Source organism: Crassostrea angulata, chromosome 10 (genome assembly GCF_025612915.1).
Source record: "Crassostrea angulata isolate pt1a10 chromosome 10, ASM2561291v2, whole genome shotgun sequence".
Taxonomy (NCBI): Eukaryota; Metazoa; Mollusca; class Bivalvia; order Ostreida; family Ostreidae; genus Magallana; species Magallana angulata.
The window spans coordinates 46093227-46120843 of NC_069120.1; the positions used below are offsets into that span (position 1 = coordinate 46093227).

Genomic DNA, 27617 nt, shown 5'->3' on the forward strand with positions numbered 1-27617 from the left:
GCAAACAAGTAGTAAGATTTTTTTTTATTTAGAGATAAGGGCAAAAAACGGAATCGAGATTGATCGCAATGAAAGTCAATAGACTTTTAGAAAGTAAAGTGCATGGTCCTCCATTAAACCCAGCAGATGAGGAGACTTAAAGTGATAACAGAGAATGCATTTCAATGACTTTTCCTGGTCGGCTATTACTGTTCAATGACAAATCAAAAAAGAAGCCAGTTTAACTTGTACATAGTGGTAATTGCTTAAATGTCAACGAGGCATTTTGTTGGAAAACTCCCATCTGATCATCTTCTGATGCAAAAAAGAAAATCGTAAAAAAAAACAAAAAAAAATCTTGCAATATATGCAATTTACTTGTGGGTGAAAATCTCATTGGGGACTGCAAGCAACTCATCTAGCTTGTGTTTAGTGGTAGTGTGTGGATATTAATTGTTATAAGATTTCACATCAACCTGCACACCCTAAAAAGGAACAATTTTTATAGTCACAAAGGTAAATCATAACCCCAAAAAGACAGTTTAAATCCACATGTAGTGGTATTTTCATATGGTTGAGTGGGAGAGAATGTACAACAGATGATGGCTAGAACGCCCAACTGTTAGCAAGATGTTCCCTACCACAGCCTTCAGGGTCCTATCAACAAGCACGAGGAAAAACCCACCACCATTGATTGTGCAGTAATTCACCAATGATGAGCGATTTTCTTACTTTGTCAGGGGGGCATTAGACAGAACAAAGTACAAGGCCCAGCTATTGATGTCAAGTGTTTATTTAACGTGTGTCACACATCATGATCAGATGGTGTGTTATCAATAGCTTTGGGATAATTTTCCAAGTGCAATACTTAATTTATGATATGTGTATATATTACGATATATGTACCAGTACTTTAAATAACAGTAACATTTTGTGACTGTATAAGGCTACTGAAAAAATAGGCCGAGTCTATTCAAAACAGGTGTTATTTACCTGGAGTGACCAAGGACTGGATATGTCCAAATGCTAGGACAAACAGATTAGTATAAACTAGCTTATGTACTAAAGGATTGGTATAAAAGTCAAAACTAACTATATCACTGGGGACTCGAACAAGATGACATTCTTAAGACCACCTTTAAAAATTGTTTGATAGCTCTTTCTTAACTTCCCAGAAAGTATGGAAATTGCGAGGGTTTTTTTCCATAGTTGCACAGATATTTAATGGAAAATATATCTTAAAATATATTAAGTCTGATACTTTTTCTTCAGTTGGTCTAGAAAGGGTACACATATTTTTAATATGGCCCAAACAATAAAATACACAACAATCATTTTGGTAGGATTAGGACTTTTTTAAAAATAAAACTATAAGCACCAATTCAAATGATATCAACATAAATTTTTTAAAACTCAAATAAATTCGACATTTAATATAAAAAACATTGTCTATATATAATTTATGTACATGTATTATATAGTCTGAATCAGCATTCTTCTGTAAAAAATTAGCTTAGCAATACAGAAAAGAAAACTTTAAATGGTACGCTTTCACATGGCATTTACAAAATATGGCATTAATTGTTATATACCTAAAAAAAATATTTTATCATCAGGCCATCCTTCAAAAAAATGTTTATTTGGAATTGCCACCTGGGAGTTTCCAGACCCAGGAGGGAGGGATTTTTTTTTTTTCAAACTAAAAGTTTATATATGTAGCTTATTAAAATTGGTAAAAAACAAAAATGTCCATAAACAGGGGAAATTAAATGCTATTTTGACAAATTTATTTAATTTAATTTAATTTATTTGTAAACATTGTCCAAAGAAAAATATAGTAAAATTCTTTATTTTTTGCTCATAAAATTCTATCAGCGAGAGTATTTGATTGAGTATTTGAATGAGGTAGGAGGCAATTCCAAACAAACAATAATTTTACATATATTTTGGCCTCACACGTTTCCTTTCTAGGAGTGGGAGTGTTTATGAATCAACATAAAAATATGGTTGTTATGATAAATTCATATTCAGGTACATATTTGGATATCAAAGCCATATAGAAGCTGATAGGTACATGTACAGTGTACATGTTTTTTATTTATCAATCTTATAAATGACCTATAAAAAGCTTTAACATGTGGATGTTTTTATCATTTCCGACGTGTGGGTTGACAATTTGAATAGCAAAGCAGAACCATCTTTACAAATAAAGCATCGGGTCAAAGTCCAAACAATTTTTTTTAATTAATTACATATGTACCAATATGTGCCTACATGTAGACAGTAAAACTATGTGCTTGTACTCATCTAAATCTGTAGCTGAGATTGTTTGATGTACTGATCCTATGAAGGAGATCTGCAGATATGGTTTGCTATTGTAGTACTGTGTAGGAGAGAGAGAGATATGACATTTCCTGCCTGTGGGGGAAGACTACCGGTAACCCAACAAAAACCTCGTACTTATCACAGGAAATTTATCAACATCAAATTGATGACCTCATGATTCTAAAAGAGATGTATGGAGCCTGTATACTTATGTTATAATTTCTCAGAATTGTCTACATGCTCAGATATCTTCTTGATCTTCTCTTTATGATTTTTAGAAGTTTTGGAAAAAGTACTTTTCACAATAGACAAGGGCATGTCTTTTCCACTTAAGTATACATTGTTCTTGAAAGCTTCCATACCACAGTCGTCCAGACAAAAGCTGCCATTGTAACTTCCATATTTGGAAATGTACACTGCAAACGAGAATCCCGTCATGAAAGAATCAAAACCTGCTCTATGGCAACCTGCCTTGCAGATCTCTCTATCGCCGAGCCTCTTTGACAAGAATTCTTCAAACTGGTCCTTTGTGTACTGTTTGTTGGTTGGTTCTTGGCTCTCATCACTGTCTCCATCCTCCTGATTTTGGTTACGGTTCCTCCGCTTTCGTTTGCGACTTTTTCGTGTTTGCACCAGGTGGTCCACGTCTAGAATCAGGTCTATGTCATGTGACTTGTTACATCTGTTCCCACTAGAACACCAACCATGTCCCTGAAACAAAATCATGTAATTAAACTCAAATGAATACCGAAGCTTCCTAGTTTTTAAAATTTGATTAAATCAAACTTAAAGTTATAAGATCCTATTTCTATATTCTTTAATATATAAAATATTTTATCATGCATGTTTGATTTGTATCATAATCGAGGAAGCCAACTACACTTTAGCACTCTATTTCTCTGTTGTTTTAATCTTTAATGTAACAATTTTCAATTACACCAATAATACTTTTCTATAACATGAGCTATACATCGTGGTTTTGTCATACAATTGCATTATCCTATTACAAGCATCAAATGAATTTATTTCATTCACAACCAAAACCTCAGAAGTGAGTCACCAGGCTCAATACTACGGCATACTATTAAGCTATAGTACTCATCTTCTTGCAGTCTTATTTTGTTTTAAATACATGTACGATAGTTCAAGAATTAATTGACAATTCTAGCCAGTATATTCTTGAAGGACTACAAGTTATAACCAGAAAGCACCCCACTCGTCACACAATCATTTGCCTCTAGTTATTTAGCTTCTGAACCCAGTCAGGTGCAGAAATACCCGGAGATAACTACACAGCTACTGGGTACAATTAACACAGCTTATAAATAGCCCAGTACTGACAGAAATATCCCTAGCACAGATAATGACAAAGTGTACATCAGCGTTGTACAGCCAAGTCCACCAGCCAGTGCTTACTGGTTTTCCTTTGTAACGAATGGACAAGGCTATAGAAAAATTCCCTCATTACTTTACAATTGTGATAAACAACCAGTGGGAATTTGTCAGATTCTTTGATTTTTTTTTTTAAATGCTCAGTTACTCCGCTCAGTTACTCCGCTCAGTTACTCCCGCAAAGAACTCTTGTTTTGTCTCATTTTATCAAATTTTAAATGTCGCACACGATTATATTAAATACCATGATATATATGATTGTGGTAAGTTTCCAGCTGAGACTATAATACTCGCATGCTGTATAAGTATGAAAGCTATTAAGTTACTACATTTTTAAAATGCTATATAGCATGTACTGTTATGCAATTTCTGTTACCGAAAAAAAAGAATACACAATAGAATGATGAAATTTATAAGCAGAAATGAAAATTTCAAAACAGTTCATTCTAGAATCTTGAGGATCTTCTTTTGTCTGTCCGCATTGTATCGCAGCCATAATATTTTGAAAAATTGAAACCTGAGTTCAGAATATTACTGCATAATATTTTGAAACCAGATTCAATATTTTGCAGTTTCAAAATATCATGATGACACTACAATGAATACTTTTTTTCAAATTGCAATAATTTTATGAAAACCTTTGTTTAATGGTTACATCTAACTAACCCCTGCATCCACAATTACTGTCTATAGTAACATTTTATAGTTATTGTTTTGCCTATTTTTAATTCATGCAATATATATCTATAAGGTCAAAAATTTTCATCCTACTGGTATGGCATGGTTATTAAAAGATTTTTATTTGTTTGAAAAATCTACCGGTACACAAACATACACCCCCTTTTCCTGTTTTTCCTGTACTCTGTTGATGACTCCTACATGTACGTAGGAATGTGGGGAGTCTTCAATTCAATAACAAATGGAAATAACAATTAACCTGGATGATAATTGGGTAATTATTCATCTATAAGTTGAAGGATGTATTACCAAAACATCCTCTTGAAAAGTTTTTTAAAGATCCTTATGTAATTGTAATTAAGCTTCCAATAAATAACAAATTTTTTTAATTCACATAAATAAATCGTGAGAAGTGCATTTTGCAGATTTAAAACTACCGCTTTTATTTTTCAGACAGATGTGAACTACCAGGTACATTTACTATGATAAAAATTTGGTGTTCAGATTTGATGCAAAACAGTTGAATCACAGAATTAAGTACTCATGTAAAATTTGGGTTCAAGAATACTATAAAAAGAAAAAAAGTTAAATGATGACTGCATGATACCAAGAAATGCTGATCTTCAGTGAGGTTAACAAGACTTTTGTGAAGTCCGATACATACAAATCAATGACGCATTATATGAGGATCAAGGACTAATGCAGGATGTAGGTAAACCTCCCTCTACATCTTAATCCCTGTCACCACATATTGACCGCAGTGACAAGAATATTGATGGAGGAATCAAATCAAATGTAGCAGCGTATTTATGTCCAATCCTGGCAACCAACAACTGTATTATTGAATTGTCTGTAGAAGTGATATGGGCCATCCAATTAGTCAAACAATCAGTAACCACACAAGTCAATAAAGGAAGCCCTGAACCAGGTGTTCGACTCTTACAGTACAGAATCAAGATTCTATCTGTACACATCTACCGGTATTTACATGCTGTTATTGCAGTGTATATGAACTACAGTGTATTATATAACTATTATGCAAATTTGTTATACTTTCATGTTAAATACCGAAATCTGATTGGTTAAGACGCAGTTAATAATATTTACTATTACCCTCAGCGTTAGCAACGCACTTGGCAACGGGTAACATTAAAAAATGTTACATGCGCGAAAATTATGCGCGTACGGTTCGCTGTAGAATTCACGTTATTCCTATATAAAAGCAGTAAAATTTTCTTAAAAATTTTAAAAAAGACATTCAGTATAACAAAATAAATAGTGCCTGTTTGGGAGGATAACAGTTGAAATTGACACCCCTCGAAAACCATTGTCAACCTCCGCTTCGCGTCGGTTGACAATGGTTTTCTCGGGGTGTCAATTTCAACTGTTACCCTCCCAAACAGGCACTATTTATATAATGTACCAGTATCTATTTAGATAACATATTTGGTATTATGAGGGGCTGGGGTATATCTAAAACTTGGATGAATCATAAAATTAGGGATTATTCATCAATATTATCCAGATGACAGCTGTAGCAAGGTCACTGAGTATGTTATGAATATATATACCAAAATCATTTCTGTATGAAAAAAAAACCAGAGTTTCGAGGCCTGTTAGGGCTGAGAACTGTCCGATATTTTTTCATACAGAAGTGTTTGAGGCATATATCACACTTACAACACTAACATTGAATTTCATTGATGAATTACCTGAGACAGTTGGATTTTGGAGGATATCAGTACTATATCCACTGTTAAAACATTGCTGTATGTCATTCCTTGGTTCCAGCAGTCAAAAATTTTACTTGTGACAGACCGATATTAGTGAGCTTCTTAATATCAGACCGTTACAAGTGGTCGAGAGATGAAACCCAGTTATAAACTTCTAGTCCCATTGAGAAACATAACACTGCTGTAACCCAGTAATTTAGTTGATAAATGTGACTTTATTGGAACACTTTAGTCTCATGGATAGGTTATTATAACAACTATCAGTATTCTACCTTGTTAGTCTTAACAAACAATGAAGCCATCATCATTTTATTTTATACAGTATAATATTAAATTTATTATTTGTCCCCATTCAAAATAAAAACATGGATAAGATGTCTTCATATTTTATCCATTAGGTCGTCAATAGTACATGCAACATTTATCAAATCACACATCAATTTACGATTTCTCAGTAATGGCCAAAACCCTTGAAAATGTGTTATTTTTATTCTAATGGAAACTGACTTTATTTCAATTAGTGAATTTGTATTCTTTTTCATGTGCATTATCTTTGTCCAAACTCATTTGCGTTGATTGCTTTTTTAAGTATGTGGTTTTTTCTATTGTTGTATGCATGAAATCTGCAATAATGCATGTCAATCAACATTTTCCAAAAGTCACAACTCTATTCCTAAATGCATGCTATTTTTGGATACAATACCATTTCTTCTTTTTTCAAAATAAGCACAAAGCCAATTAATTCTTGATGAAATCCCATGAAGGTTAATTACATGAACTTACAAAGAAATGTTAAGTTCAAATGGGTTTGAGCCAGAAATAGGTGACTGGTTTCGTTATAGAACTAGATCTATTGTCCAACTGACCCAGTGCCAAGATCGGCAAAGACAAATTTCCATTTTCGACTATTATTGGTGAGAGTATCTTTGTTGTTATTTTGGGTTTATTTTCGTTAAGCAGGATAATGACATTCAAGCCATATATATATATAATTATATATATGTATAGACTGTATCAGGCAATATAAGTTGGTATGCATTGAACATCTAGTTCAATTCTATTGCCTTGTCACATGTAGACAAGATTAGAAAAAGAACCTGTTAATTATTCAAAACTGAACCTGTTAAGATAACCTTTACAAATCCGGCTCAATGCAAAAACAGTTTCATGAAATATGCACATGCACCGTCTTTCTCCTGTACTTTCATGTCTGTGGTATAAGCAGTGCATGCATACATTTGGTATTCCTTTGAAATTCACAGTATATCTTGAAATACACAGCAAAGGTCCAAATATAGCACTGTAAGAGTATTCCACTTCCAAAAACAATGAAAGTAAGACGGACAATTCCCTTAATTAACATACATGCAATAGATTATAAGTACCAGTATATATAAACCCTTGATCAAGTAATTTATTACTTTAATGACTCAAAAAGGTGTCGATGATTGATAGTTAATCGATCACCAACTAGTTTTTGAAAGCTCACATAATGAATTACTAGTTAACATGTACTAGGTAATGTAAAATTTAATCATTTTATCATTCATTGATGAATCTAAAAGTGTCAGTACTAGATTACATACATCTATCCCCTTCGTACACTCTCATTGCACTACAGAACCTTCATTTTGCACAAAACACTTGTGATCTGCTTGCGTAATATTCCTTGAACACTTGTGTCATCTGGATCAAAACAGGAAATTTTCTAATATATCCCTTGTATGACCTTGTATTGATGATCATTAATTCGGATTAAAATCTAAATCAAAATAAGTGCACAAGAATTAAATCCTGTAAACAATGCAATAAGAGGAAGTTTCATCTAACAAATTCATAACAGCACATTCAAAGTATTGCTGATAATGAAAAAATTCAAGAAGAGATTTAAAAATATGAGTGCCTCCTACTGAAAAGTTTTTATTACTATTTCACGAAATACAGAGCCAACAAGAAAAGGTTCTAAAGACATTACATTTACAATATGTTTCTGCATCCAAAGAAGTTTGATTCTTGACTTTTGACCTTGTGAACTCGAAAGCTACCAGAGTAGCAAGTTGATGTAAAATGTAAAATACCAGTAGTAAAGAACTGGATTAGTGATCATTTAGATATGGCTAAGGGCACCTGCTCCAAAACCTCTAACCTCCTCCAGAATCTTTCAGTATCCCAACATGCACCATTCAAGCAAGTTTGGTGAAGCTAGGACAAGTATTACATGTAACTTGGAACTTCCAACCTTTCTAAAAACTTTAACTGGACGCTGAAGGATATACTGTAGATTCCTATTCAAACGTGAGGAATTGATATCTGCGTAAAATTGCGAGAAACCCATCTTGCGAATTCTAAAATCTTGCTTTAATTTTTTGGACATATGTAAACTACATGAAAGAATTATAAAAATTCGACTTTCACGATTTAATATTCTCGCGATTTGATGAAAAATGACTCGATTGCGGAATTAAGTACTCTCGTAAAATAAGGAATCTATAGTAGCATAAGCTCCTCTGACATATAGTCTCAATGAGTTAACAATGTAAAATCAAAGTTATACCTCCATCTTTAAATGTTTACTTGAATAAAAGATAGAAATTTGTAGTATATGTATATTTTGAATAAGGAGAGTTTTACACATCTCTTTTTCAATGGTAAAATTTTGGTACTTATGATGACAGACATGCAATCAAAAATTCAATGAATTGTAAAATGCCACATTGCATCCATCTAGATGATCGAGCTATAAGTACCAGAAAAAATGCATGCAATGTTCATGTATAAGATATTATGGTAACAATCGACTAGAGTTGACGGCAACATTGATTATATGAGCCCAGTAAGGAATGAAATAATGTATATTCCTGATTAAACGTGAGGAATTAAAATCTGCTTAAAATTGCTAAAAGCACATCTCACAGATTTTACAAATCCTGCTTTTAATTTTCAGATAGATGTAAACTAAATGAAAGCATAATAAAAATTTGGCTTTGCGATTTTAAATTCTTGCAATTTGATGCTTAAAGTTTGAATTGAAGAATCAAGTACTTAAAAAAAAAATAAGGAATCTACCCCTGACCCAGGTAGAGGATTTAGTGGACATCATAACCATGTATTCAGTTTTTTGCCCACATGTGTGGGACTTTTTAAGATTTAATACATTTTTACTATATGGCCATATTGGCCCCACCCTAGAGCCTGAACCCCTGACCCAGGGGCAATGAATTTCACAATTTTGGTAGAGGGCTTCATGGACATTATAACCATGCAACCAGTTTTTTCCTCAAATGAGTAGAGAAGAAGATTTTTGAAAATTTGGCTTTTTCTTGCATATTTGGCCCCACCTGTGGCGCCCCAGGGGTGGTAGAGCCATGAATTTCATAATTTTGATTTCTCTTACCATAGAGATGCCTCACACCAAAAATGGTAACAATTAGCCTTGTAGTTTTTAAGAAGAAGTTAAAATGTAAAATTGTTAAAAATCAAATTACAGTACATGTATATATGATGCACAGAAGCATAGCATCTTACAAACATATTCATACATAATTCTTTTATTTATTATATAGGTTTTTATAATTCATGCATTAAGTAATCTTTAAGGTGGAATGCTACACCAAAATTTTATTATATGGACCGTTAGAGTATTATTTCTCAAGTAAGATGGCGTAGTTAAAAGTTGGATATTTGCCCTTAATATTTTTATATGATTTTTTTTTGTATTTATTATAAAAAGGTGGAAAATCTGTTTTGGTTGCAAGTAATGCACTGTAGAGTTTAAAAATTGATGTGAATAAATGCAAATTATAATTATCTAATAAACCTTGACCAGTAATGACAACAAGATGTTTTAAGGTATCCGATCCATAATAGCCTCAGATTCAATGAATCTGGGTGCATAACAGATATGTATGGGCCAAATACTCAGTTTACTTGGGCATAATTCTCCTATTAAATTGTCAATATGTAAGAGTGGAATGTGTCCTAATTAATGACCTTTTCCTTTTTTTGAAGAGTTGTCCACCTTTGCATTTATTCTATAAAAATTGATTCTAAAAAAATCTACACAGTATTAAATTTATTTTCAATAGTTTTTGTATTCCTAATGATAAAATACATCTTTTAATCAAAGCATTTTTTGATATTCCTAGTAATTACTCTTTTATTTCATAAAATGTACTTGTCTGCATAGACCTTAATGCAATCTTCATTAAATAATTACTGCTTAGTTAAGGATATTTTTGAAAATTTCTCTGGGTCATTCTTTTTCTACTCTTAAATGCTTTAAATAAATGTCAAAGTATTAAATACATAATGGATATTCATGGTTGGAAAAATTTGGTCCTAATATGGGTCGGAATACCTTAAATTTTTTAATACAAAATTATTTATGAAAATAAAAAACATCTTTTGTTCATATTTTTCAAACCTACGGATAAAATCTTTTAAAGAGACATGTCTTATGGAGAAGAAATATAAGGCAATCACTTTTTAAAAAGAAATTGAATCAAATTGACGAAATTTCAGAAATATTGCTAATTTTTAAAATTTGGCCGATCCCGATTAGAAACAAACAGATCCCTATCTAAATTGCAAAAAATTGAAAATCAGCAATATTTCTTCATGTGCAGACAAGAAATTAATTGAATTTTTAATTGTTCTCCTAATTTACAAACCACATTATAACCAAACATCCTAGTTTTTGGGTGAAATTGTTATATATTTAAAATTTCTATCATTCAAGTCGAGATCAGTTTAATATTGATCGGTTGTGGTTCAAGTTTGAAAATTTGTTACATCTCTAAAATTTCTCGTAAAATTTTTTGTAAAAAATGCAAATAAATTCATATAAAAAAATTAAGGACATACCGTATATCCGGTAATTTTCGCGGTAATCTAATTTTCACTTTCTTCGTGACCTCTTTTAGATCGCAAATTATAGAATAGGCAGAAATTATATCTTGTATCGTTTTCTATAAGGAACTCTTTAAATTGCAAATAATGACGGACGCAAATTAAAAATGTTTCAGATTTTCCCCATTTTCGCAAATTTTGTGACACGCAAATAAAAAAAAACGGATATACGGTATATCCTTTTTGAACAACCCAATACTGCTTCAGATATATGATACTCTAACGATCCATAAAATATATATTTTTCCCTGAAAATGAGTTTGTGTTCTGAATGTGTTAAGCCACTTACACAATTGGTGCATGAGCAGAAACGACAAAATATTCATGCGACCCCCAAAAAATATATTTGGTTTGTAAACTGTTGCTAAAATAGTCGCATATAAAAAGTACTCAAATGTAACTCGCATGATTCAGACCGAATTACTGTGCAATGTAAACGCATTGTATCCCGCAATATATCTTGCATCTATATGTAACTGTTATACAATGACAGCGAGTGTTGTAAGATAATGCGATATGTGTGCATGAAGGAGCAGATGATCTGATGATTGAACTTGCACCAATTTAATTGGATGAGCAACACTCGTCCGATTATGCGTTTCATCATACAAATGCTCATACAAGTCGGGGCATTTATATGGGGCCGTTTCCAAGAAATAGATGAATGCAAGAGAAGATACAGCCCAAGAAGATGAAAAAAGCAATAGCCAAAATCAAGGTCAATTGCAGCTTGAAACAGATATGCTTATACAGTGTATACTGTATAAAGGAACGATTCATCCTAATTTTACTTTGGCTCATTTTTCACTTTTTGTCAGTAAGCGGTGCATGGAGACTAGGAAAATTCCAATGTTTCATATTATCTCTCTTTTACCGCAATATTGTTGGGGCTAATTCAATATGAAGCAGAACCGCAAGTAGAAGTGAAAATAACACAGGGCGAAAATAATCCTGTATCCAGTATATACAAGTGGCAAAGCATGGAAACTGAGACCGATAAATCTTGCAATGATAGTGAAACGTTGCAAGATTACATGAGGCATGTTGAGCAACAGTCTCATGGTCGCATAACACATGCACAAACAGCTGCAATTTATCTTTAAACATCAAGCATTGATCTTGCCGTACACAAAATGTGGTAAAACATTCGTACCGATGTTTGTGCATTGCTTTGCAATAATTTGGATAGCATTCGGTCGTGTCTAAATAGTGTGCATGTCCAAAATTTTGAGAAGACTTGATGCGACCACAAAAACGCATGCAACGAACGCGAGAGCTTTAGCTTGTGCAACGTATGCAATAGCTCATGCAAAGCCAAAAAATTCTGATCACAAAGTCTCGTAAAGTGCTCATGCACCAATTGTTAAAGGGGCTTAACGGTTAAGATATCACAAAAACTAATATCGCAAAAATTAAATTGGCAATTTTGGAATTAAAACACATTGCAAAGTGTTGTAAAGTGCTTGTGCACCAATTGTGAAACGAGCTTAATGGTTAAGATATCACAAGAAATAAAATCGCAAAAATGAAATTTGGCAATTTTGGAATTAAAACACACATTTGCATATGTAGAAAAGAACAGTCATAGTATCAGAGGCAAGTTAAAAGAACAGTCATAGTATCAGAGGCATGTTCAACAGTGTGTGCTCGCCAAATTTCCTTATACCCGTAACACAAAGTTTGGCGAGTGCTCACTCTGTTGAACATGCCTCAGGTGTTTTTTTGCGATTGTCTCATGACCTTTGTGGTAATATAAGTAATAAATATGTTATATTCCACGAGGCAATTCATCTTTACACTCCTTGTTTAGAACCTAATAGTAATACTTTGCAAGCACTCCTTTGATAACTTGATAATTTTTATTAAGGGTATCAGTACCGTTAATATGAATAGCCACCTGCAACAACTTCAAACAAGAGGAAAGCAGTCCATGTGACAGCAAACTGGGTTTTCTTCTGTGTGAGAAGTATCCATAATATATATTTGTCAATCCTGAATTGATAAACACTCTCTATTCAAAGAAATTGGGTACTTTATGCACATTTCTGATATATGTACAATTTATCTGCAAAACAAAAACTTCCAATCTGTAGGAGGAGTTATCTCTACCATAAGGGTTCCTGTCGCCATTTTCACCATTTCAACACGGATATTTCCTTCAGATAAAAATACAAATTAACAACACCTATATTCAAAATTTCACTTCCTCCAAGGTTTAAATATTACAGTAAAATTTGGAGATTTACAGTTCAACAAAAGAGATCATATTCTTTTATATTGTAATATTAAAATTCAAGCCATTTTATATTATTTTTTATGTAAATTTAAACATAAACTAAACAAGCAAACAATTATATAAATCATTTACACATGTGCGAAATAAATATTTTGACAACCCAGAAGAACAAAAAAAACACAAAACTTAGAAATTCAAAATATCAAAATATCTATTTACTAGAAAGTTCATCTAAATATTAGTTCAACAACCCAATAACCCACTAACCTGTACTGTCATAGCAAGATACTAACAACCAATAGTTGTCTCTAACCGTTATTGCAGGTCATTGTGTAGTAAATCAGTTGATGTAATATACATCATTATTCTTATATGACTGGCTGTTTTTCTGGGTGAATGTGTTTGATACAGACATTGGAATACGGCATATCATGATAAACAATTACATGTATTCATCAATAATTAGTGTGTTAGAAAGTTGTAGGTGGAAACAATTGTTTCATTCAGAAAAACACACCTGTTCCAGTGAATGAATGTAAGCAGTATAGGTAAACACGTATCTCGGTACAGGCTAATTAACAGTTCTACAATCGACATTAATGCAATTACCTGTACAAGTACTATCATTACCATATAGTGCTGAAACATTTCAAATTAACTAATGTAGCCCTCTCTAATCTTTATATACAGTTAAACTTGATTAGTACAAACACAGATATAGTGAAATCTCTGATATAGCAAAGTTTGGCTTCAACCCAATGTCATCATGTTTTCTAAACATAAATATCATTTTAATGCCTCCAAAAACCAATAATACCTCATGGCTAAAAAATCATACAGTAAAACACGCTTATAACGAAGTCCCAGGGACGGCCAATTTAACTTCGTTATAAGCGTAATTCGTTATATCCGTCAAGTTTACAACATGAAATAGAGACTTGGGGAATGAAATTCACTTCGCTGTAAGCGTCAATTCATTATAAGCGTGTTCGCTGTAACCGTGTTTTACTGTATATAGAAATTTAAGGTAGGTCTGATGGTTATTTGTTGACTACACAGCCTCCTTAAGGCTGTTCAAAATTAATTCTACGTTTAACGTAACCCGCGCACGTAGGTTTTGGCAAAAAATTGTTGTTTTGAAAAAACAAACAAATCCGGATTTTAAAAAGTCGTTCCAGTTTGGGTTAATTTTCATTTTGCGACTGAATTTTACATCCTGTATGAGAGAAAAACATGCTCAAAGACAACATTGAGGTATTCAGTTTTCACAATACGAAGAAAATGAGAGTCTACGCAACTATCAAAGTAAAAAAACACATTAAAGAATGAACAATAATGGATCAGACAAACACATGATTGAAGTTGGCAGTAAAATTCTTATTTCGAGATCGTTTCATGGCGGTTGTCAAGTCACAGAGCCTGACCCATGCTGAACCAACTTTCGCCCAAAAAGGCAAAAACGAGGTTTGCTGTATATATTTATTAAAGTGGTCCATCAACAACTAAAATGACTACCCATCTTATCTAACAAAAACTCAAAATGTGTATGGTTAAGTTATTTTTGCATTTTTTGAAGAAGGGGAAAGCTTAAGCAATTTCTTACCACCACTGTACTGAAAAGATATAAAAAGACTTTAAAAAATTATACCTTTCTCCTTAGACTTCAATGTAAGCTTCAAGATGTGATAAATTTGGTCCTTTTTCACTTTTGTTTAATTTCAAAGGTGAACGACCTTATAAAATCATACTAAGATTTTAGTGTTCGAACTACCAATATCTGGTTTTAAATATAATAATTATGGATGTAATACCTTGAAGTGAAGCTATGCATTAAGTCAGCATAATTTACTGATTTAGATAAGAGTTCTGACACAATAATGACTGCAAATCCCTTTCATTTGAAATGTATCTATATTTTTAATAACATGTCCAGGAATAATAATTCATTCACAATATATAATAGGAAGAAACTAACAGGTGGCCCAGCTAAAGTGCAAGAACAGAGAGAAGTGGAATACACTTGTAGGGTGGCAGTTATTTCAAGAACCCTGTCTTGAGTTCTTAGAAGTAGGTACAGTGAATCTTACAACACAACTCTGATATGTTAAATTTTAAAATGTGTCATTATGAAAATGTATGAAATAATATCATTATTTTGATTGTTGATAATCTGTGAATCACATGTGTTGCACAACATTTTCCCTGAAAAGAAAAAGTTTTCCCTTCGGTTGCTATGCTGATGTAAATCCATTGGATGTACCACTTGATGTGCTTGCAAGTCACTCCACTTCATGATGTACCCACAGAAAGGATATAAACATAAATTACACAAAAGTATTTGCTTTGAAAATGGAAAAATTAACATGGACTGAATCCTACCGTATGTATCATATGAGAGTGTTGATGTATTGATAACTGAATTGGTGACTTTCAATAAATACACACTTGTTTGAAAGTTTTGTTTGTTTATTTTTTTTCCTCAGTCCCTCGTAGGTTTTAAATTTTCATGTGACGTTAAAGGTAAAATCAATTTTAAACAGCCTAAGGTGGCTCACTACACCTCAAAATAATCCCTCAAATCAGTTGAAAATAACCTCATTATGAAAGATGGGATGATCGAAGTATAAGAATAGGTGAAACGTGCAATGTTGAATTAAAAATTATTATTACAAAAATTTAAGTAAAAAAATATGAACAAAACGTCCTGGTGGATTCAAACTCGTGGTCTGCGATTCACAATCCCTATACTTTAACTAATGAGCTATGATGATACTCAACCAATTCAATTGATACTAGCAATTCAACAAAATATTAAAATTGGCATTTTTTAACATAGTGTCTTAAAAAGTACAAGTCTTGATGTTGTGAGCTAAATCTTGTTTTACATACCTTATAATTTTTTTTTACCTGTGTGAACCCCACACTGGGTAGACTCAATGATTTGAAAATAGAACATTACAACAGTCATCTCTTTTCACGTCAACAATACAAATATTTTCACAATCATCCCTACATGACCCAAATAAATATTATTTTGAAAGTCCAAATTAAAGATTATTGACAAAATGAAGAAGTTCAAAATAACCCCACATAAGATCGAATCATAAAGTTCATCCTACGTCGTTCTATTAACATACTAACCTACCATGTTAATATTGTAATAAGTTATAATGAGCCAATAAAACTTCCCTCTAGTACAGTTCATATTGAGCTGTTTGTTTTTCAGGGACTCTCCTGTGGTGCAGTCATTGGATAGATGCAACTGGCGATATAAACAATTGTTTACCTGTAGAGTGAGAGAAAGTGGTAGGCGGTACAGGTAACTTCATTCAGAAAAACACACCCGTTGAGAGGAATGAATGTCAATAGTAAAAAAATACAGACATGTTTCAATAAAAGCCAATTAACACTACAATTATATTGCAATTATCAAGACAGAACATGCAGAATCTCACGTCCCGTCATTCATACAAGAAATTAGTTATTGAATTTTTTCTTTTTTTCATCATTAAGTGAGTCTTGTTGAACTGTGGACCAGTTGTTCTCCATAATAACCAAGAGTAAGCAAGAAAGTCTCTCACATTTGTACCACTTTTTGATTCAAATATGTAATGAATATGTATTCACAGCAATCCCAGGTTCATATAGAGTACGATGTGTAAAAAAATATTACATCACTTGTTGTAAATGCTGTATCATACATATGCCCTTGGTCACATCAATTTCATCATCAAACTATTTAAAAACCGAGATTTTCCTAAACACTTGATGCTTTCTCAAAATAATTTTCACCCTTGCGATGTATCTTTCTGCGTATTTGTTATCTTATCAAAACAAGTTTATAATATAATTTACTGGTAAGTCTTAGTTGATGTCTCTATTTAATTTTTAAACTGATATCAAAATTGACATATGGATTTTTGAAATTTGGCCTGCCCCAAATAAATATTTTGACAACCTTTATAAGTAGGTTAAAAGCAATCTGAAGATATAAAAAATAACATTATACAAATATTGACTGGGGTTGAGAGCAACATTGATTCTATTAGCCACCGAGGGATGAAATATTGCCCGACGCGAAAGCAGAGGGCAATATTTTCGTTCCAAGGGGTCTAATATAATCAATGTTGCCCGAAAACACAGTCAACATTTGTTTTGTTATATGAATAAACAAACCAAAATTTAAGAAAGTAATTGAAAACAGATCGTAGTAATTTTCTCAGCTCAACAAAGAATTCACGATTTCAATTTTGTGCAAAATTCATTTCCAAAATATCCTCAGCATCAAACGGTCACTTGTGATATTCCACCATAAGAATTAACATACAGATGTTCTACCTGATTTTACTTCACAGTAATTTGCAAATTCTTATATCCGTTATGATAGCAAACCGTTGCATTGCGCATCCGTTGTTTACTTGCCTTGACTGACTGTCTATTATGAGGTCACCTTGTTTTGGAATCGCGAAGAGTTATTTACGTTATCAATCAACAAATCAGAAGTGATTAATTGAAATAGAAGGAATATTCTCTAGATAGTATTCCTAGCTGGTCAATATTTAAAAAAAATTCAAAAATTTTGTGACACACAAAAAAAAAAAGGATATAAATGAGGTATCCTGTAAACAAGTAAAAAGCTGTCAATGTGACAGCAAACCGGGTTTTCTTTTATGTGAACTGTATCCATAATCCATGTTAACCCATATCCAGTGAAATGGTGTATCCTATATGCAATATTTTGCCAAAGAATGACTAAGTTAAAAAGCTGGTATTTTTTTCATAAATTATCGGAAATCAAAATCCTAGCAATATGCACACCTTTGATATATGTACAATTGATCTGCAAAAGTTCCAGCTTTTCAATTCAAACTTCAGTTCAAACTTCCTACCTTGAAAACTGTAGGAGGAGTTATCCATACAATGAGGGTACCCTATATGCAATATTTTGCCAAAATATGACTAAGTTCAAAAGCTGGTATTTTTTTCATAAATTATCAGAAATCAAAATCCTAGCAATATGCACACCTCTGATATATGTACAATTGATCTGCTAAAGAACAACTTCCTACCTTGAAAAGTGTAGGAGGAGTTATCTGTACAATGAGGGTACTCATACGCAATATTTTGCCAAAAAATGACTAAGTTCAAAAGCTAGTATTTTTTTCATAAATTATCAGAAATCAAAATCCTAGCAATATGCACACCTCTGATATATGTACAATTGATCTGCAAAAGAACAACTTCCTACCTTAAAAACTGTAGGAGGAGTTATCCGTACAATGAGGGTACCCTATATGCAATATTTTGCCAAAAAAATGACTAAGTTCAAAAGCTGGTATTTTTTTCATAAATTATCAGAAATCAAAATCCTAGCAATATGCACACCTCTGATATATGTACAATTGTTCTGCAAAAGAACAAATTCCTATCTTGAAAACTGTAGGAGGAGTTATCCGTACAATGAGGGTACCCTTTTGGCAGCCGCCCTCAGCCCGCCATTTTCACCATTTTAATAACCGGATTTTTCCTTCGGAAAACCCAGTTAAAAAGTTCATTTCAAATGTTAGTTCAACAACACACTAACCTGCACTAGCTCTCATAACAGGAAACTAATTAACAACCAATAATTGTTTCTATATGTATATCAACCTCTCTTGCACTGCTAATACATTAATAATTATTATCAACCTTAAGCTGTTTGTTTTTCAGGGGGTGAATCTGACTGATACAGACTGATTAAATTCAGTGCCCTCATAATAAATAAGTTTTCATTAGCGTGTGAGAGCTGGTGTGGGTGTAGGTATATAAGTAATTTCATTCAGGTATCACACCTGTGTATTAGTGAACAAAACAGCTATATATTATAAGAAAAATAACCACAAACTAGTCCATATAAAATCAATTTCCTTGTTCTCAATAAAATACACGAGTAAAAGAGTTTATTTTATTTTAATATAATATCCACTTTCAGCTTCCAAAATCAAATTTCTCAGACTCCACATCTGTGTTCAAGACTAGGAATGAACACCATTTTGAATTTACATGTAATTCTTAATCTACTATTTACCATCATGATAAAACAGATCATTTTATGATGAATACTTATTAAAACTACAGACTTTTTAGGACATTTATCTGATGATTCTAGCCCATGCAAATGTATCTAGCAGAAGACTCCTGTTTATGACTAGAGAAACTTCAAGTTTGACCCATTGGTTCTTAAAATACAAGTGTATTATTTTCACTTATTAGTTATAAATTTATTATAGGTGTTATTTAATAACCAAAATAAAATCTGCCTGGCATAAAAATCCAGTTTATACTGATAGATAATCTTTTAAGTAAAATCTAAAGACTGGGTATTCACTGATTTGAAACAGATTTTGAAATTCTGTTGTAAGATTGAAATACTGTATAAGCCATAAAATGTCAGCAGAATTTAATAGAGCCTCATATCAATTTGTTGTGCTTTTATAACCAAAGCTCAATTTATAAAAAAAAATTATGAATGCTTGTGAAATTTGCTGAGTTAAAATTCACACTGTATACAGAGTACACTATTGAAAATGCATTGAATATTTTTGTTAGATATACATATGTATATTCTAAAGTTATTCAAAGAGAAAGTGATAGCATATATCATGGGGAACCCTGGATAAACATCACTATTATAGCAACAAATATTTTCAAAAATCATTTTCATATGACACAAATAAATATTTTTATGACCCAAAAGATCACTATTATAGCAACAAATATTTTCAAAAAACATTCTCATATGACCCAAATAAATATCTTTATGATCCAAAAGATTAATGTCTGTCTGAAGAAATTTAAAAGTTAAGAGCTCATCCTACATGTATATTTTTAGTCTACAAACAACTAACCTTTACATTCATAATAAATTTCAAGTATTAACAGCCAATGGTTACTACGAATCTTATCTGTACATGAAATAATAGTTCATCTTCTAAAAGCTGTACGTTAATTTTTCAGGATGAACCAGTTAAATGCCGACAGTGGATAGAGTTCAATGTCTGTTTGTTGTACGTCTAACGTACAACAATTTTTCATTAGCAGTGCGCGAGAAACCTGTTACATGTATAGTTGTAGGTGTTACAATTAATTACTAAAGGATTAAGGAATCATTCTTTGAATATAATGTGATGATCATCACAGCTGGAGCGTGATTAAATCCAATAAAGCCCAAAGGCCTTTATGATAGATTTGATCACACATGGACTGAAAAAATCACTTATAATACTGTGGAATCATTAAAATTCGTGGGGGTCAATTTTCGTGGATTGCTTAAATTTTCCATGTTCGTTGGGACATAATTTCATGTATTCTCATACTTATAAAAGGAAATCAACATTATAATTCCTATTCAATAATTCGTGGAGGATGTTAATTTGTGGATGCTAGGTACCCATGAATTCCTCAAAAATTAAGCCACCATGAAATCTATTGATTCCAAAGATTGATTCCTTATTACTTATATATATTACGGGAATTGTATGATTAGGTACTACATATTGAAATTTTTACGTTTTCATTTCATATCATAGTAATTATATTCAAATTCTTCTTGCGCCCCAACATTACGTCATTGATAAACATATTGAATTATATTTTACAAATTTGCTTCATAGTGTTATCACAAAAAGGACACTGGAGAATGTATATACCGTATTTTTCAGGGCATATGTCGATGTGGGGCATAGGCCGAATTGCTAATTTTTAGACAAAATTCAAGAAAAATCCTTAGACTAGCCTAATTGGGGGATAAGCCGATTTTCAATCGATGATTACTCTAGTGAAAGTATGACCGCTGATTAAGAAAGTCACCGTATTAAGTATATACTTTCAGAATATCGATGTAGAAAGTCAAAAGAGTAAAGTTATTAAATTTGCTTAACATATATATTTCAAGCAATTTTTAAAAATTAATCTGTGTTTTGTGGCTGTTTGGTCTCTTCCGCATTCATCGGTGTATCATTGTGTATCGTAATTTTACATAGTGTAAATTTAATTGCAACGCCAACCTCCGTGGTTCTGTCTGGTAGAACTAAGTATAATATTTTACCAAACCTTTTATATTTTATCAATACCTTATTGCTAAATCTCATTTAATCAAGTTATACTTTGAAAGCTACTTGTAAATACGGGGTATGGCGTCCATTAGCTCAACACGTGGTTTCATATTCAAATAGAGTTATCCCCCATAATCGCTATGAATGAGAAAACGAAATACCAAACATTTGTGTTCTTTCCATTAATTAATTAAATAGTGACTTGTCGTTATGTAGAGAAGTTGTAATGTTAAAAACACAATGAATGCAATGAAGTGTAACGGTGTTCACTAGGCTACGTGCACCCAGGCTGTGTTTTAGTCACGGGTTTCACACCTTTGTATATACACACGACACCAGAATACCGTTATTTCATCCAACAGAAAATTAATTGTAAAAACACATAGCATTTGATTTATTCTACAACCAAGACCAGTGATTTCTACGAACGCAGACATGAAGAATTCACCAAAATTCTGTCATATTACATTCTACCCGGTTTCGTTTTCTTTTTTACTACGCAGTAATAGTTTCCAGGGTTCATACACGAACGTGGGAAAAAAATTCTTTTGATTGGGATTGTAAAGAAATACCTTGTACAGTACTGTACATTTTATTACTCACGATGTCATTACAAAAATTATCAAAGGGACAACTATCGAACAATAGTTCAAACGGATGAAAAAAAAACAACCCTCATAATAAATTGCTACAACAGTACAACGGATAAAAACAGTGGATTTTATATTTTACTGTTAAATTTTTTTAACTTTGAGTCTAAGAATAGACGATCCCGGGGGATAGGCCAAGGCTCGCTCATCGGAGGAAAAAAATACCGGCCTATGCCCCGAAAAATACGGTATATTCAATTGATATATATGGATTGTTGGTGGGTTTTTTTTAAAGAATATCAACTACAGTCCACACATATATATCATTGAAAACCAATCAACAGTCTGCATTTTCAAATTGATTTTGCTAGGTTTGTAGTTAATTCTTGTCTTTCACCCATATACCTTCTTGTTTTGACCCTAAAGCTTTCTCAGCACTCATAGACAATGAACAAAAAAAGTAAAAATGAGACTAATAGAATCATTCATTATTACGAGTGTGGGATAGTGAAATTCCACCGAGGGGACAAGATTCACGGTCTAGGACGAGGCTTTGCCGAGTCCTAGACCGTGAATCTTGGCCCCGAGGTGGAATTTCACTATCTCACACGAGTATACAATGAATGATTATTTTTCTTGCATTATTTTACATTAAAAAACCATGTCTGACAACTTTCTGTCATGACGTTCAAAAGATTACTTTCGGTTTATCCCTCCGCGTGCTTCAAATAGTGCAAGTCAAAATAAGAGCACCCAACAGTTTTATTAATAAAAATATAATAAATTGTAATTAACTAAGCAAAACAATTTCTTAGTGAATAATCTCTATCAATGATTTTGCATTTCCCTACAGCAGACAACGTTTGTTTACGTTTTAAAGCGGCGTAGTAATACACAGTGTAAGACAGAAAAATCTCACACTGCTGTCTCACACTGGACAAACCGATCTCACACCGGTGATAATGCGAGACAATAGCTCCTCAGGTTCTGTCACATCTATCTACACAAGAGAAAAAATATAGGGCTCTTTCTCCTAAATTTATCAGAGAAAGGGGCAAGGTATTAAAGTGACATTTACCGTAACCAAAACAATTGCAGCATGCGCTTGCAACTAAAACTTTATATGTTGCGGATACATATTTGGCAAAAAAATTGAATTTAAAAGTTGCCATGGATATGAATTACCAAACTTTTGAATGTTCCAAAACTTTATATGTTGCGAATACATCTTTGGCGAAAAAATTGAATTTACAAGTTGCCATATGGATATGAATTACCAAACTTTTGAATGTTCCTGTTTTTATACAGATATGTAATGACATTAAGCAATGTCATCAATTTAGCCAAATGTAACAGATTAAGATTTAAAGAGGTAACTTACGGCGAATCCCTGACAGATGTGGTCTTTGATGGCCTGGAAGGTGTCCTGGTCCGGGTCCTTGTCCTGTAGGCTGTCCGGGGGGAGGCCACACCGACAGTGGTTGACCGTCTCGCTCGGGGGGTAGGGCAGGATGTTGATGGTCACAGACGACCTCTCTGTGCTCTGTCTCTGTGTGTTATCTCTCTGACTAAGAACAGAATTTCAGGTCATTACAGCAAGGAATTTTGAGAAATGCATTCATTGAATGTATACACATATTTAACTGGCATTTCAAAAAACAAATGAATTTAAACATTTTATGTTTTCTGAACAATAATAATTGTTCAGAATTATGTGGTAATTTTCAAATTGTTGATCTTGTGTGTTCTTTTAGAGTGTTTATCAAAGAAAACAAAGTTTTGAAAAATACTTCTTATGAAAATTGTTAAACTTCAGAATGGCTGGAATATGACCTTTATTTTACAGACATAATTTGACTGTGAAAATTTGTATTAGGCATCAGATAATCACCTTGTTATTGACAAATAATTTTGAAATATCAAAATAAGGTATAGCAGCATTATACACGGTATTTTAATATAGCATTAATTATTCTGCTCTGCATTCTCAAGACTAAACATTTTGATTGACCAGAAATTGTTGAGTAAGCAGGTTCAAGACCATTATTCTTAACACAAACAGAACAAAACATCCAGGTGTCAAGGTATTTTCATTCTATTACAGGTGTAAGACATCAGTGTGAGATTTCCTCTCCTACACCCAGGGTTGTCAAATCGGTCAATACTTAGTAACTGATTACTCACCTGCCTTTGCAATACAGTACTTGAGTACTCAATTTTATCCAGGAATCTAACCTCTCCACTGACAAAATTGTACTATATCAGTTTATCTTCTTTATGGTTGAACATAATTTCAAGAATTTTTTTACAAATGATATTTTTGACTGTAAAAAGGATACCAATTTCATGTTTAAAATTTCAATAAAAAAAAAAATTAAGCAAGAAAAATCATCATTTTTAATATGGCACATCTCTCTATTATTCCACAGGTATAAATCTTACCTATTTCTCAACAAATCCTTTTTCTATTTCTCAGATATCAAACTTACCTCTTTCTGAACACATATTCCAGGTATGAGGCGGGCATTCGATGGACATAGTCTGTGATGTACTTGGTGTCGTACACGCCACCCTCGAAAATCTCCGTCAGATCCGCGATAAAGGAGGACATGGTTGGAGGGAGACTGGCGTAGAAGTTCTGGTACAGATACACTAGGTCCGTGAGGGCGTTGTGGAACACCACCGGCTTCCGAGACTTCACCAATACTGTGAAGAAAGACCTCAGACACATGCTACTGGATGTAGGGTTTGGCTGTAATGACAGACAAATAAAACAAGTCTTTCATGTGAGTGTCTCTTTTTATTTACTTTTCTTTATCAAATCAATGCTTAATACAATAATTAAAAGACAAGATTTTGTCACAAAATAGTTAAAGATGGAAGATAATTTTGTCGAAAAAGCAAAGTTTTCTTATCTAATATATTCACATTAAATTAACTGAAAATTAAAATAAACACATTACAATATTGAGAAAAAAGAGAAATTACAAGTACATGTAACATAAAGATCATTTTTCAGGATAAAGCTGAAATCATTTTATAAAATTATCTACTACCGGTGCATGGCAATATGCATGTCAAAACATTTTATTTTCACCGACAAAAATGTGTTAAAATAATAATTATCTAACATAGATTTATTTGGTTGCATAAAATCAACTGTTTTGATCAAGCCTCCACTACTTACAAAAGAATTAACCAAAAAAAATAGCATAACAGATCAGCTGATATTGTAAGCTTGTCACTCAAAATCCAAAGAGGGACAACTCTATATTCTAGACTATCTTTCATGAATTAGATTGAGTTGCCTACCTTGTCATTGCCTCTATAGTAGCCTACTCCACAGGAGTATTGCTTGTTGAAGTCGAAGCCATGCTCGACCAGGAACTTGAGGGAGGACGGCTCCACGACATACTCTTCCTGACACAGAGCCATGATGTTATACGTCTGGACTAAGAAGTTCCACGTATGGCAGCTCGAGGAAGGGCTGGCCTCGAGGAACGAATCGTCTGACATGTTTCCAGTTTGTGTCCTGGGCTTCACGTCGACATGTGTCAGCTTGAAACAGGACAGACCAAGGGAGACTACTGATCGAGTTTTAGCATTTTCTGCAGTTCCTTTGTATCGATCCTCTACTGATCTATAAATAATATGGCTTTGTTATGTTGTGTTTCTTCATAAAGTCATTATACATCATTCTTCATATTATTAAGACATGCATGGTTTTATTTATTCATGAGTAAAATTCACTTCATTAAATAAAATAACAAAAAAAAACACATATATGATAGAAGAGCTAGTGAATTGAAGAAATTAAGTCAAACAGTACGTACTTTAACACATTAAAATTCATACTCTGCTATTCAAAATTTGATCTACTTTGTGCCTTTAATATAAAACAACAAGATCGAATATTACATACACACTTTCACTCACTTGGCCATTAGTGTCTTTCTGGTACCAATTCCACTTAATTCCTTATCAGAAAAATAAAGGCAGAAAAATAATTACTCAATTTAATCACCAATTATTATTTCTGGGAATTTTTTTTCAAGTAACTTTAAAAATACTTTAATGGGTTGGGATCAATCACCAAAATTGACTCAGTATATCAAAACTTCTTAGATCAATCTCACATGGTGAATAACTTGTTTGATATGTACATCCATGAGACAAGGTTTCCCAGGCCAACTTGAGGGCCCGGGGCCTATTAGAGCTTTGATCTGCACCCACTGAGCCTGTGGGTCCAGGGAAAAGTCCTAAAAGGGAGGGCCTTGGGATGAATTTCTCATTTCTCTTTCTTACATATATCCCATATAACAAGTAATCAAATCATAATTTTCTGACACTCTAAAAAATATTCCTATTAGGATATCATGATCCAAAAGGACCATTTTAACCCATTTGGGCGGTTTGTCCAAACCATATTAACTATATGCTGAGGCCAAGGGTATACCTTTATAGTTCCCCTGACTTTGTCTCCACATGGACTTATATATGTCCCAGTATCAGAGCTTAAAACACAGCCACTTCTTTGTGAGAGAATAATGGTAATCGTGAAACTAAAATAAGTTTAATTATTAAGATTTAAGCACCTAAAGTCTGTCCCAAGTTATTGCTTCCATCAATTTTTGATGATTTTTAATAAAAATACACATACATGTGAAAGAAATACAATTGAAATTGATGAAAGGGAATATATCCAAGATATCTTTATTGAACATTTATCCCTTTTGACTCATAAAATTTCACAGGAATGAAAACAATTTTCTTACAGAGATTTATAATGGGAAATGTTTACATCTTTTCTCCATTTGGAATACATCGCGCAATATTTTAACGTTATCATCCGGGCTTAATAATGGCTGATGCAATGCAAAATCTCCGTAGACTTTCAATTTTGGGATGTGTATTGAAACCTGGTGCGGTAAAGGGGGCGTTTCAAAACAGATAATATGGACATTTTTCATATTAGTGGATGAACGTAGTTAATTGAGCACAAAGGAATTTACTATTATTGAAATATCAAGCAAAAAGTGGTGGAAGCAAAAACTCGGGACAGATTATAGATATGATTATTTTAACTTACTGTATCTATTGCTATAAATGTTGCTGATTCCACAGCTTTCATTAATGATGGCCAAAGGACTTGGATGTTGTTTATGTTTACATCCAGAACTGGGATGGACTCGAACCTGACCGACATTCTGTAACATTATAAGAAAATGATGTAAAAAATTCTCTACAACAGAACCACTCTTTTACAAATTTAAAATGATCTGCTGAAGGTGACCGGTGAAGAAAATGAACTGATGGAATTTTACATGGAGCTGGAGACAGAGGAGAGTGTTGCCCTTTTAGAATATTCTTTCCTCTCAAACTTCCAATACATTTCATTTTCTGATTTTAATTAATGTACATTATTGTATTATATATAATTCTACACAAATAAATATGTGCGTCAGTCAAAATTATCAGCAAATACAAGCTTTTACCTTATCAACTAGTCAGATTACCCACTTCAGATTCAACACCACCAGTTAACATTATAATGACGAACCAGTTTACCATGCTGGAATACAAGTTAACAACTCGTACCAAGTATAATATATTAAATGTCTCTAAAACACCTTTAGAAAAGTAGTTGAAAACTAATTTTGTAAAGACTCGTAAAGATTACTGT

At 32.8% G+C, this 27617-nt stretch overlaps 1 protein-coding gene across 3 annotated transcripts; it reads right to left on the minus strand.

Annotated features, from left to right (window-relative positions):
• Positions 1–1398: 1398 nt before the first annotated feature.
• On the minus strand, positions 1399–27512 carry LOC128164809 (target of EGR1 protein 1-like). Of its 3 annotated transcripts, XM_052828823.1 has the most exons (7): positions 27430–27512; positions 27024–27141; positions 25871–25911; positions 25247–25574; positions 24424–24686; positions 23316–23502; positions 1399–3015 (listed from the first exon to the last, which is right to left on the minus strand). In XM_052828823.1, exons 2-7 carry the CDS (start codon positions 27138–27140, stop codon positions 2518–2520), a joined length of 1434 nt encoding a protein of 477 aa, XP_052684783.1. In that variant the 5' UTR covers position 27141; positions 27430–27512; the 3' UTR covers positions 1399–2517. The 3 variants fall into 3 exon arrangements, with proteins under 3 accessions (XP_052684783.1, XP_052684784.1, XP_052684785.1); XM_052828824.1 differs by lacking the exon at positions 27430–27512 and having other exon boundaries at positions 25861–25911; positions 27024–27103; XM_052828825.1 differs by lacking the exons at positions 25871–25911; positions 27430–27512 and having other exon boundaries at positions 27024–27143.
• Positions 27513–27617: the final 105 nt, after the last annotated feature.

What these genes read in the sequence shown, in the direction of transcription:
- LOC128164809 (XM_052828823.1), bottom strand. Translation starts at nt 27,140, where the DNA reads ATGTCGGTCAGGTTCGAGTCCATCCCAGTTCTGGATGTAAACATAAAC. An exon ending in AGAAAGACACTAATGGCCAA is followed by an intron (nt 25,575 to 25,870) that starts GTGAGTGAAAGT and finishes TATTATTTATAG; the next exon opens with ATCAGTAGAGGATCGATACA. An exon ending in ACATCTGTCAGGGATTCGCC is followed by an intron (nt 3,016 to 23,315) that starts GTAAGTTACCTC and finishes ATTTTGTTTCAG; the next exon opens with GGACATGGTTGGTGTTCTAG.